At 41.4% G+C, this 13,168-nt stretch overlaps 1 protein-coding gene across 1 annotated transcript in view; it reads right to left on the minus strand.

Moving 5' to 3' along the window:
* Window positions 1-581: 581 nt before the first annotated feature.
* MIA3 (MIA SH3 domain ER export factor 3) overlaps window positions 582-13,168 on the minus strand; it is a 28,683-nt gene continuing 16,096 nt past the window's right edge. The window contains 22 exon segments of the mRNA XM_019613480.2: window positions 582-1,492; window positions 1,851-2,013; window positions 2,861-2,937; window positions 3,065-3,133; window positions 3,308-3,439; window positions 3,588-3,685; window positions 4,018-4,085; window positions 4,186-4,221; window positions 4,327-4,387; window positions 4,489-4,590; window positions 5,405-5,543; window positions 5,671-5,761; window positions 5,863-5,912; window positions 6,763-6,886; window positions 6,995-7,117; window positions 7,871-7,975; window positions 8,192-8,263; window positions 9,076-9,186; window positions 9,275-9,352; window positions 9,504-9,592; window positions 11,525-11,546; window positions 12,436-12,614. Of these exon segments, the coding sequence (XP_019469025.1) occupies window positions 1,164-1,492; window positions 1,851-2,013; window positions 2,861-2,937; window positions 3,065-3,133; window positions 3,308-3,439; window positions 3,588-3,685; window positions 4,018-4,085; window positions 4,186-4,221; window positions 4,327-4,387; window positions 4,489-4,590; window positions 5,405-5,543; window positions 5,671-5,761; window positions 5,863-5,912; window positions 6,763-6,886; window positions 6,995-7,117; window positions 7,871-7,975; window positions 8,192-8,263; window positions 9,076-9,186; window positions 9,275-9,352; window positions 9,504-9,592; window positions 11,525-11,546; window positions 12,436-12,614 (2,318 nt within the window). The 3' untranslated portion in view covers window positions 582-1,163.

Here is a 13,168-nt window from a genome sequence, read left to right on the forward strand (position 1 = left end):
TTTACTTTCATGGACTTCTCTGAACATCTGTAAGTGTAAGGTATGTTTTTAAAGCTGTCCCGTGTTCTGTGTGTATAAACTGATTTAAAACAAAACAGTTTAATACGGTTTACATAAAACCACTTTGCTTTAGTGAAAGTTAGATTTTATTATTGTTATATAAATATGAAATACAGACTTAGTGCCAAGGAAGCTAAATTACTCTTTTATACTGAGATGCAAACTGACTTCCCACTGCTTACTTAGAGTGCTGCAAGTCAGTATTGGAGGTGGTTGTTAAATCTTCAGTTCTGGAGCTCTAACCTTTGTTTCTGTATTGTTGTGTGACCACAGAGCCCAAGAGCTCAGGGCCTCCATACAGCTTCCAGCTCTCTCCGCCCTCAGCAGGGCTCTGTATCCCTTGTGCATGAAGCAGGTCAGCCTTATGCTTGCAAGTTACTCATTCAATCCTAAACCTTGTGACATCTGCAGTTACTCAGTTTTGACTCGGTTCTTCAACTTGGTCGTAGCTGTAGCATTCTCTGGTTAAATTACTAAGCCAATGTTCTCTCTGAACAAAAAAATGGCACTGAACCAAAGCCTTCAGGGTTTAGCAAAAGGAATTTTGCTTTTTATTATAACTTTCCTTTGAATACAGTGTCATTTGTGCTTCTGATCTCTGACCAGACAGTTTTGTTTTTTTTTTAAAAAGAAAAATAAAACCACACCTCACAGTCCTCATGTAAACTCCTGGCCTACAACAACTGCAGCTTAATGATGTGATGGAGAAGGCAGGTAAGATGGCATTTTACTTAAAAATTATTTCCACAGGAAATGATTTGATTTACATTTTTCAAGAAATTAATTCATTCACCAACTGGTAACAAAGGCTACATTTAATTAAAACTAGCCACACAGGTATTTCCGTTCTATTGCACGTTTAGAGTAGATTCAAGTCCATCACAAAAAGGTTCTTGCAGCCCAAGAGGATGGATGAGTTTAAGGTGATCATAAATGCACGTAAGATGTTTGCAGCGACTGGATAAAAATTAATCCTGAAAAAACTGAGATATACTGAAATGAAACAAATGGCTTCAATGAGAGAACCAACCACTGTTTCTGCAGTGCGCAGGAAGCGCACGGGAGGCCGTTCCGTTGAGCTGCTGACCAACCGGAGGCTGCAGTTAGGGCTTCTGCACAGGAGGCTGTGTGTAGTCTTTTGAGCCCGCCGGTGGCGGTGCAGGGCCTGCAGGGTAATCCCTGGGTCCTGCTGCAGGCAAGTCTCTGCTCCGAGAAGGTGCGTAGTCCCTGGAGGCAGGCGGGGGTAGTGGCGGGCCTGGCGGATAGTCGCGTGGGCCAGGAGGACCTGGGGGTCGGAAATGAGGGGGCCCACGTCTGTAGCTTCTGGGATCCGGAAAGGGTGGCAGTGGGCCGGGAGGCAGATCTCTTATTCCTAAGGGTGGGCCAGGTAAGAAATCTCTTGCAGCTGGTGGTGGTAAGGGAGCACCACAAACTGGAAGGAAAGGAGAAGGTGGGGTTAAATTTTACTTGAACCTGACTCGTTCTTCATTTCTGAATTTGTTGGAGCAGCTCTGGGGTCGGTCACTGCCACATGCAAGACTTCAGCAGTCATTCATTCTATCCTAGTGCCTGTTGGCTGCTGGTTTCTGTTATAGCCTAATCAAGGAAGAGCACCTGGGTGTGATGGAGACTTAGGGAAAAACCCACTCATCCAAACATTTGGAGCAAGACAGCTAAACCTCATGAAGAACGGGGAAACTGGTGCTACCAGCTGGCATTCCCAGTTCTACAGTACACTTCTGAGAAGCTCAGTGGGAGTTCTGTTTGAGCACAAGGCAATGCAACTGTACCTAGGGGCACAGGGAGAGGTCGAGGCCCAGGCCCGTAGTGTCCAGGGAAAGGAGCTGGTGGTGGACCATAGTTAACTGGTGGTGGAGGCGGAGGTCCCATCACTGGAGAAGTCATGACGGGCGTCCCAGGGAAAGAAGGTGGGCCTTTGGGACCAACGTTAACCTGTGTGAGATGAGGTTAATATTCCAGCATGTTAGTCACTGTATCAGAAGAATACCGACACCGCTGAACGTTGCAACCACTCACCACAGGCCAAGAGATGGAGGGGGGGAAAAAAAAGACATCCCAAAACTCATTAACCAAATAGAACATAAGGAGGCATGTTGCATCATCATCCCCTCAACCAGAACACTGCGTGCCCTACTTAGGAGTGAACAATTTGTGCATCTTCTCAGATGACAGATTTTTCAAGTACAGCTTTAGCTGAAGAGATTGATCACTCTCTTGTGAAGCATCTTCAAGTGGATACCCCTTTGGTGTAAGGCCTGGCACCCAAAGTTAAAATGGAATGCAGTTAAATACCACACGTAAGAGTGCTTAAGATTATCATTGTCACGCTGAAACGAAGTGTTTCCCTGCAGCCCTTAAAAGAAAGGTCTAATTTCATTAACTCCATTTAAAAAAAAAACAAAAACAAACCACAGACAGGAGGTGTTCATCATTAGAGAAACCTCTGAGACAGAAGTATTAGCCATTAGTTAGTTTTGCAGAGTGTTTTGTTATTGAGCAGTTCAGAACACCAAGCCTGTTACTGTTTTCCATGAAAGCAGTGCAACACCATGTTCAGCCTCTGAATACTCACTGTAGCTGGTTCAATAGATGAAGGTGAATCAGTAGTTACACAGGGGGCTTCAGGCTCTTTGGGAGAGGGCTGCTTTTTTGGGGAAAGGGGCAGACATCAAATAAAGTAGTGACAAGACAGAACATGACACAGTTAAAGCAGCAGCAGGAAGTACAGTGAATTGTGTATTAGAAACGTTTCCTGAAGGTTGTTTCTTTTGCAGCTTACCGCCCTATCCTTTGCAGTGGCAGGAGAGGAGGTTCTCGGCCCACTGCTGATCAGGGATGCTACAGCAGGCCCAAGATCTGCAGAGAGAGCCACAAAGGCAAGTCTTAGTCATGTTTTTGGAAAAGGAATGTGGTTCCTCAGGTTCCGTTTCTGAACTGAAAGACTGAGTACACTGTGCAATTGGTGGCAGGCCACATAACTTACCAGGAACGGACATCCTTCCAGGGAGCTCTGGTGGCCTCCGTGGAGCAGGGGGGCCATCTACCACTGTACCTTAAGAGAAACAACACCAGAGATTCTACTCAACACACACCTGAGCTACTTTAAAATAAATTCATTTGTGTATTAAATATCAATATTTACACAATCCCTAGAATCAAAATCAGACCTTAGCATTCTCTGCAGCATGTAAGGTAGGCATGACAGAAAGGCACCCTCTCTCCTTACCAAATTCAGCTCTCGAGCCTTCCCTCTGAGGAGCAGAAAGGGGCCTACTGGGAACTTCCATCATCTGTGTGGGTGATGGATTTCCTCCACTCACGGGTGATGGACCAAAAGAACCATCTCTACTTAAGGGCACTACATCAGGTAAGAAAAATCAACAAAGAAAAGTAAATCAAACTGATTTTATTACTGTATCATAGCTGTTTTTTTGTTTGTTTTTTTTTTTTTGTTAAGAATTAGCTGATTCTAAGACCACAGTTTTGGGAGAAACAGGAGCACTTACCTCGTCGTGGTGGGACTTGGCGATCGGGTCTGCCTGGAGTTGGCTTTACAATTAGCGGCCTTTGAAGCATGATGGTTTTTTGGTTCACTTCCATTAATCTAAATTTAACAAATAGTTTTTTAACTTATAATGTATAATGACTCTCAAATATAGTATTTTTTATATATATATAAAATATATATATATGTATATGGTAAAATGTTTGAGCTTTTACTAAGTAATCCTAATTCTAACCATCGAAACAAGTTAAAAGCTTAAAGTTATTGTTCATATGTGCACCACACAGTATTCAAAAAGGTCAAACCGACCTCTCCTTCTCCCACACTGTACAGAAACAAGCTGACCATGCACCTTGCAGAAAGTAAGCTCCTCCTTGCCTAAGAAACAGCATGATCCCAGAGCAATAAAAACCAGCCTGTACTGTACTCACTTCTGTCTCAGGTTGGCTGCTTCTCTTTTCTCTTCAGCCAGAGCTCTCTCAGCAGAGCGGGCAATAAGCTGTCAGGGAAAATTTTGCCAGCTGCATTAACTGCACCAGCCCAAAGCCAAATACAAAATGTACAAAATGTTCGTATCAAAAAGGGAAGAACACTCTTACCCAGTTGTCGTGTGCTTTTTTCTCATGAGCAGCAATCTTAAGAAGAAAATAAGTATATTAATTTTTTTTCTTCTAACAAGTTCATTTCCAAGAACTCTTTACAGAGCATTAGAATAATGCAGTAATTGGCAGCTAATTTACCTGGTTTTTATAAGATCTCTCTGTTTTTAGCAATTCCTCTTCCATATCTTGAATCCTCTGCCTTTATAAATATAAAGAAAGGGAGGGGAAAGAGGGAATTAAATGAGTTTTCTTCAGTAGCTGAAATAAAGAAAAACAACAGCTTTCAGAAACCAAAGTTACTTGTAAACTTTCACTTCCTCAATAGCCAGCACGGCCTTTTCATCTGCAGCAGACAACTTCTGCTCCTTCTCCTGGCGTTCATACTCTTCTTGAGTTAGTTTTCTACACAGAGAAAATACAAAAACAAACATTAAAAAGAATATTTCACCATCCTACATCTACTATGTGATAATTTTTCACACCCTTTTTAACCTTATACTTCACTAACTATATGGTTTTTGACATTTCTCTACAAGTACTGAGGAAGCTCCTAATGTCTTCCTCTCTTACAAGAGCTACCCCACAAAAGTGAGGCCACAGAACTACTCGCAAGTTTACTATTCCTAACGTACAGTTCAACTTACATGTGCAAACAGTTTCCCAGAAAAAAAAGAAAAAAATATACAGGAAGCCCTAAACTCAAATCAATCAACACAGTAACAGGCAGTATAACTCCCTAAAAGTTTTGGAAGGAATATAAATCCCTCAGTTAGAGAGGTCAAAAGGATGGCTTTTTTTTTTGTAAAGCTGGGCTCTCCTTTTCCTCTCCAGTACGTGTTTATTACATCTGGATCCTGAGGTTATAAGATCAGAAATTTTGGTACTGAGGTACTGCAGAACCTAAACTATTGAGATTCTTCCTGTGCTGTTTGCTCCAACCCCACACACTTGAGCCTTACATCTTTCAACTGCTTTGCCATCAGAACCTCAGTCTTATAGCATCTAGCTGAAAACATCCCTGAATCTTACCTAATATTTTCCCCACTACACTGAGATTGTATTATAGACATCTCAGTAAGAAAACAAAGCAATACATGAATGACAAATGACTACAGATACACAAGTAGTTCTTCAGTGCTAGTGATTCATTCACCTCAGCTATCAACATGAACTCAAACAGTTTAGTTATCTCGTGGAAGAGTAATTGAAGACTTACTTCTGGAGTGCCATTTCTTTCTGCTGGTAAAGTTCACCAAGAATCTCCACTTTCTGCTGTAGTGTTTTACATTCATTTTCCAGTCGAGCTTTGGCGGATTGCAGTGAGGAGGAGTCATGTTCTAATTTTTTTATTTGCTCTGTTGGAGAAGCAAAGGTAAGTGAGGAATTTGCAACTGGAACTGTTATGCAACTCAAGCATTCTGTTTCTTTTAAAAATCACAAACAGCATTTCATTCTAAGCAATTTTTTACTAAGTCTACCCACCCTCCAGCTCATGTCTTGCTGCTACTTCATCACTCAGCTTGGACTGCAGAGAATTTCTGTCTTCTTCAACTAGGGATAACATAGTTTTTACCTGAAAAAAAAAAAAAAAACAAAAAAAAATCAGCAGAAAGTTTACAATCTCAGGCATAGCAGTAATGTAACTGCATTTATTTGTCCTCTTGTGTAGCATACCCTAGAGGCATCCATCATCTGCTTAATCTGAGTCTTCATCTTCTCATTATCTAGAAGAGAAAAATACATTTGTTTTCAGTGTTTCTTAATCCCAATTCCCTGACTCCAGAGCTGTTAAAAATAACATTCCCCACCTTTCAATGGCAGATAGGTCCAAAGAAAAAAAGGCAGGGAGTTGTGTAGGAAACGCAACAAAACACAATAGTAATTCACCACCCAGCACAAGGAAACTGGTAGAATTACTCTAAAAAGCATTCCAGAAGATTGCTCCTTGCAGCTTTTCTTTCTAGCCACCAGTATAATATTAGTGTGAACAGTGTCCGTTACTGGACACAGTTTGTGAAATTCAAGCCATGAGAATTTTCATCCTAATTATGCTGTAGGATTAGAAAAGCACAGGAGGCTGGAAGGAGGGAATCAGAGACATAAACAGAAGTGCCCCAGAATCAAAGACATTATGAACACGTCCAACATCAAGGAAGATATACTTCCTAAACAGTTTTGCCAACTTCTGTTTCAGTCTTTCAGATTAAAAGACACCATTACCTGAACGTATCCTGAGATAACCAGGCTTCTTGACTAAAAACTTGTATTAACATAAATATAGCATAACAACAGGGCAGAGATTTTCAGCTTTCAGAATTGTCTTAATTGCTAGCTTCGTACAGTTAATTTTTATAACTGTCATTACATCTACAACACACCTAAACAGTAAACTAAAAACTGTGGACCTTTTAAGCATTTCTCCATTCAGTACTTTGTGTTGTCTGAAGATTAACTCTTGCAGCACAAGCAGCTACACACATTATTCTCCTTGTTCCCTACATGAGATGTCACAAATCACCTGATGTGCTTTATTTAGCTGCTATGTGCAGCAGCCAGCAGGTCGGACTACTGTACCTGGCAACTCTCCGTTGGCCAGATCGTCTCTTGCGCTCCATTCGAGCCCTTCACCGTCCTTCTTGGCTTCAGATGCTGAATCTGTGTCAAGCTGCTTCAGCTGCATAATGCAGTTAGTTAAAACCTAGTACAGAAACCAAAGGATCACTGAAGGAGGACTGCTCTGCATTTTGTAAAGCATACTAAATATTTTACAACGCGCAATGTTTAAAGCTTGTTACAATTAACCTACTTCAATTTCGTTTTCTTTGTAGGCAAGTGCTTCTTCTATGTCCTTCTGAGACTTCCGATACAGTTTGATCTGCTCAGTGAGCTCAGTGTGCCTCTCACTCCAACCTTCAGCTTCTTTTAGCAGCTGTACGAAACACAAAAGCAAGACAGTTTTTTGGTTTATTCTTAGAATGTGTAACAGAAATCTGTTTTACTACCATCTCTGCAAAGAACTGATCATCACAGGTCACATATGAAATGCAAACTTAATGATGGTCTACTGGCAGAACTGGATGCTTAAAATCTTTCTGCAAGTTATATGATTAAGTGATTTTACAAACTTGACGTCTTCTCTAATATTTCAACATCAGAAACAAACTACTCCTACATGTCAGAATATCAGGAGTTAATTGCAGCTCAGAGATAACCATAACACCACATTTCTTAAAACAGCATTTACGTCACATACGGAGAATGAAAACAGAGATATTGTCAATTATCCACAGAAGTACTGTCGTGACATTTCAGGGCTACAGGGGATCTTCATTAACTTTGCTTCGGAATTGATTTTTGGCAACTCTTTGCTATAACATCCTTCAGCCCTGATCCCTAGCAGCAATTTCTTGATCACACAACGACCACCACATTAGCACAAACTTCCTGATAAATTACTGACAAAAATCAAATGAATGGAATTGGCATAATGGAGATGTGTGGCTTGTTTGCACAAACAGCTTGTGGGGCCTAAGGGGTTTAAATTTAATCTTAACATGAAATGTGAGATTCTGCTGGTAAGAAAACGAAGACAATGTGAAAATATACTCAAGAAAACTAGGAGTAAAGTGCTAGTGTTTAATTCAGAGGAGAAACAGTGTTGCCTCCCCTGGGCAGAACTTACTTGCTCTTTGCTCTTTTTCAGCCTAGCATTCTCTTCTTGCACATGCTGAAGCTCTGCTTTCACCTTTTCTTCACTTAGTTTAGATTCATTAAGGGCTATCTGCACCTACATATGAAACAAAAAGGAACAAAAAGAGGCCTAAAACCCAAACTGTACTGGAGTAAGAGCTACATATTACCTGCTAACAGAAAAGAAGAAGGCATACACGCGCAGACAGCTGAAATCTGTCAAGCTAGCATTTTCTATCAGGTTCCAGGTTTGAGTTTTCCAGGTACAGAACCGACACCTGTGACTGTCAGAAGGACACAGATAATGCTTTACCTCTGACAGCTCTGCAGAATGCACATTGAAAGCCTCTTCAAACTTCTCCAAGGACTTCTGGGTTTCAGAGAGCTAAGTAAGAAAAAGATGAACAATGAGCTCTATTGAACGGGTAGGTAGCTGAGCCTGAGTTTGTTATTATTGTAATCTATGCATTTTGGAAGCATAAGTGGAAATTCAGAGCACCAATACATTTCCATTCAGAGCAGCCATTAGACTAGAAGCAACGCAGTGCTGCACTCTCAGCAAAGCAAGGAACAGAAACACACTGCACATTAGCACCAACTTTCCCCTTTGACTCAGCCTGTGCATGGCAGGGAAAGCTCCCTTTAGACCTACACAGCCTAGAACAAAAGTACCATGTGTTGCTGTCATTAGCAACAACCTTTGATCAAAACACAAAAGAACCTGTTGGAACTTACTATTATTACAGCAAATCAAGCTTTAAAAAAGGGAAGAAAAAAATAGGTTTTTTTGTTTTGTTTTTGTTTTTTTTAAAGTACCACCTCTGGATGCAAATTAGGGACAGCTTAGAGATTCTTCCATTTGTTACAGAATTATATGTTTTCTCTAAGCACAAGGAAGTCTCTCTTACCAACCTAAAAACTTCAGCCCATATTGTTATGGAACTTCCTGGCTTTGGCTCAAAATCCATTTATGTGTGAAAACACAACCACAGAAGTTGATAAAAATCTTGTAAGAAAAAAGACTACAAGAGAATCTCCCCCTTGAACTTGTAATGAACCCAAAGTTTAATTTCAGGTCTTTTTTAAGTGGTTCATCTCATTTTCTCTACCTCTATCTGTTAACCAACAGACTGTGAGCAGTTTGTAGGGCACACTTAAGGTAAGGACAATGCCAGTCACAGGTGTGACTGCTCTTACTTTTTTCTGTTTCTTCGCATTCTGTTTTCTCTCTGTGTCAAGCATTGTGCACAGACTTTTTATTTTGTCATCTAGCTGATGATTCGTTTCTTCTAGTCCTTTGACAGTGTCCTACAAAAAAAAGAGTATAAGATCAATTAAGCAAGTTATTTGATTAACATTTTTGGTTTCAGTACAAAGACTATTAACTGCTCCTTACCTTAAGCCCCGCAATTTCATCTGAGAGAATGCTTTTTTGTTCTTGGGCCACTTTCATTGATTCCTTTGCTTGCTTTATCTAAGCACGAACACAACCAACCGAATTGAGGACATTTCAACACAATATTCAGTAAGAATGGAAAATAAAAATACACTAGCTGTTGCACTGACTGTGCCATTAAACCAATAACAAAATCAGCAATCAAAGGGACAAGAACCTAGAGCGATACCTTTTCATCGCATTCTGAAAACTTGTCTAACATTTCTGTTTTTTCTTGTAGGAGGTTTTGAATCTTCTCAGCCAGTTGCTTTTCAGTCACTAGAAAGAAAAAGAAAGCTTACAATAACTGTACTTCACATACTGGGGAAAAAACAACAAAATCAGAGCTATCGCTTCAGGAAGCATTTGCAAGAAAGGACTACAGCACAGACTAGGATAGTTGTCCACTTCCTGCTAATCAGCTCATTCTGCAGGGGTCCGAGCACTTCCAGCTTTCATTTAAAGTTAGGATTGAAAACAAGACAGTAAAGCTTGTTAAACACTGATGCAAATAATTTAGCCCTTGCATCTGCTTGTTGGGAGCTGCTCACAAACAGCACAGCTGAGCAGAGTGAGGTGCTGGCAATGCACAGAGGAGCTACTTCAAAAGAAGTGACAGTCAGAATGCTGAAGACGTCTCAGACTGCTGCTTTGATACTCGAGGAATGCAGCTGCCTTCCCTAAACAACAACCTGTTTCTGTAATATTGAAACCGGGTGGTCAGCAAAAGTAATGGGATGAAAGTTCCGAAAGACCTTCAAGACGCTCAAGGAGCCACGTGGCTTTCTAACAGACACTATTTCTGGACATCTGAAATGGCTGTGATCAAGCAGCAGTTGTTTAGACACATATTTTGTTTCTCTCCAACCAACCTTTAGGATACATCCTACATCAGTGCAATAAAATAAATGAAGTGCAATAAATTAAAGAATTGTCCAATTAGCATTATGTCATTTGAGCATCAAAAGCCCCACGTGCTGCACAGCAAATCCTGCAGCACAAACAAGAAGCACCGGTTGTTCCAACCACATCCTACACAGTGTGATGGCAACTGCTGCTCCTCCCTCCCCTCCTCTCCCACACGGGGGCTCCTGGCAAAGAGGATCCTCAGCCCTTCTGCTTGCAGAAGAGGAGGTCCGACAAGGGACTGCTGAGGTACAAAACACTTTCCAACACTTTAAAGGCAGGAATGCCCAATTAAATTGGTCTTTCCAGTTTCACTGCAGGGACAAACAATGAGTAATAGGTTACAACAACTGGAAAACAAGATCTCTGTCTCAATGCATTTTTGCTAATGTTCTTCTATTTGTATAGATTTTTAGTAACATTCATTTCATCATGCTTGAAAAGCATGTATTTGCTCTTAGCTTTAGTAGTTACTATGTAGTATCATGAGAGAAAATATTTTCTGAGGAAAAAAGTTAGACCTATGTTCTTCATTCTTTCAGAGAAGGCTGCTAAGTAATTTCTGCACCAGCAGTACAACAGCATTTTTCCCCTCTACAAAAACATCTTTTTTTCAGCCCAAAAATCTCCTTACAGATCTAAGACAGACTTTTTCATCTCACTAACCACATGAACTGTATGAAAGAAAACTGCAGTATAACTGAAATGAAACTACAGAGTACTGACAAGTAAGCAGTATGGTTTGTGGTGAGGAAACACGGTAGTTAGTGTGAAGACAGTTCTTTCATATTTTCATTTTGTATTCAAATACAAATTGTCCCACTTTAAATTCTTTTTCTTCTCAATAAGTGTCAATTGCACACACTTCAAGCCACATGCATATTTAGATCTGCATTTAGGAGGCCCTTCCTAATTGCACAGCAGCCAGTTTCAGGCTCCTTGCAACCCTCTAAATGGCAAGAGAAGCACCAAGGAAAAGCAAATTCACTGCAAGTCAGAAAACCATTCTTCCCCACTGCCATTGTACCAGTTAATCTGGGGATCACATTTATGTTGAACCACACTGAGCTCTTCCTTGCCCGTTCTCTAACCCGCGGTGTGGGTCACATTGTTTCTCTTAACTCAAAGCATATTCAAAATCCTCACTCAGGTAAGCAGCATCTCCCAGCCCAGCTGACACCATAACCCTGAACTCAGTGCTCTCCTCAAAAGGAACTGAAGATTAACACTTGTTTGGAAAGTTGTTTCAGAGAACCTTGTAAGTGCCTCAGTAGCAAGCACACCAAAAAGCACAGAGAAACTTACCTTGATACATTCTACTCTTTACCTATAGAAGAAAAAAGAAAATAGCCATAAGTAATATAGACGTTAATATTTCCTATGGAAGCAAGTTGCCGTGTATACACAGATTAAAGCAGCACATGGAAAGTACATCCCTCCCTGCCAACTGGAGTTGAATAACACTACAAACAAGCTTAAGCTGTTTTCTAATAAAAGCTTCTAGGCTAATGACCTGTCCAAGAGCCTAAGCAAGTATCTGTTTACTCAGACACTAAAAGGATAACAGCAAGTGGCTGCATCCCATAGGGAATAAAGAAAATCAAACCGCTTTGCAAAGAACAATCATGAATTTGCTAACATAAAAAAGCATGCACCTCACTTCGATCCTCAGCAATTGCTCATTTCAAAACACCAATACAGGAACTCAGAAGCTCTCTCTTTTGTGCCGTTAAATCGCAACAGTATTGTGGAGTTGAGACTGATCTAGTGTATTAGATATCAGAACTCAAGCAGTAAGGAAGAAAAAAATCTACCAGTTTTGTTTCAGATAATATTTGGTTTTAACTTATTTTGGTTAAGCAAAGATGAAGTATTTCACAGATTTCCAATGCACACCACTGAAAGGGATTTCTATAAAATAAACAGTCCTAAGCAATTTTCAACCATCCATTCCCTCAGAGACGCAGCGGTACACCTGAGAGCTATTGACGGTATTTATCTTTCACAGAAAGTTTCCTTACAAGGAAATCCTCAATCTGTAGCATAAAAGGAACACCGTCTTAGTTAATAAAAAAATTACAAATTCTAGCAATGAAGCCCAGCATTTAACTGATACTAACGCTCTAAATAGAAAAGCCTACTGCTTTGACATGCCCAGTGCCACAAACAACAATCCCTGAAGTGTCAGCAGGCTCATGAGCACGAGGTACACTCACCGAAAGACAGGTTCTCCAGAAAACGATAGCAAGTGTGGCCATCCCCACTAAGGCAGTGACAATGACAGGCTCCCACGGAAGGCCGTGGAAATCAGGCCCAGGACGGATATCCTCAGGCAGGGTGGCAGCCAGCTGAAAGCCAACAACACACACGGCAGTGAATACGTTTCTGTTAAGCGCTCAGGTAAAGCGAGCAGTAAAGTAAGGGCTGACAGGTAAAGCGAGCAGTCTGACAAACATTTCTGTGCCTCTCGCAGAGCCTGAGAAGCATCTAGAGCTTTCCTGCAATTCTTCTGTACGAAACCGAAAACCGAAGAGGAACAAAACCACACGGCAGCTCGGCGCTTGTGTTTCTGCTCAGAAGCGTGAGCGTTTGAAAGACACCCGACAACCCCCACCTGCTAGCGAAGAACACACGTCCACACACACATCTCGTTACAAAGCACCGGCAGCCACCCGATCCCTTTCCACACACAGCCCCAAGGACAGAAAAACAGGGAAAAAAATACGACTTTGCAGCCGGGCGTTATTAAGAAAGCAGTGCCGACAGCTCTGTAATTGCCGCTCACCCTTGTCACAGGGTCATATGCCATCTATCTCGTGATACGCCTTTCCCTAGAGGCCCTGAACGAGGGCTGCCACCGGCCAGCACGGCTCGCCGCGCAGTCCGTGCACCAAAGCCGACAGAAGTTCGGCGCGGCCCCGAGACCTACGACCGGCGCCCTGCCTCAGC

The sequence above is a fragment of the Meleagris gallopavo genome, chromosome 2, assembly GCF_000146605.3.
Source record: "Meleagris gallopavo isolate NT-WF06-2002-E0010 breed Aviagen turkey brand Nicholas breeding stock chromosome 2, Turkey_5.1, whole genome shotgun sequence".
Taxonomy (NCBI): domain Eukaryota; kingdom Metazoa; phylum Chordata; class Aves; order Galliformes; family Phasianidae; genus Meleagris; species Meleagris gallopavo.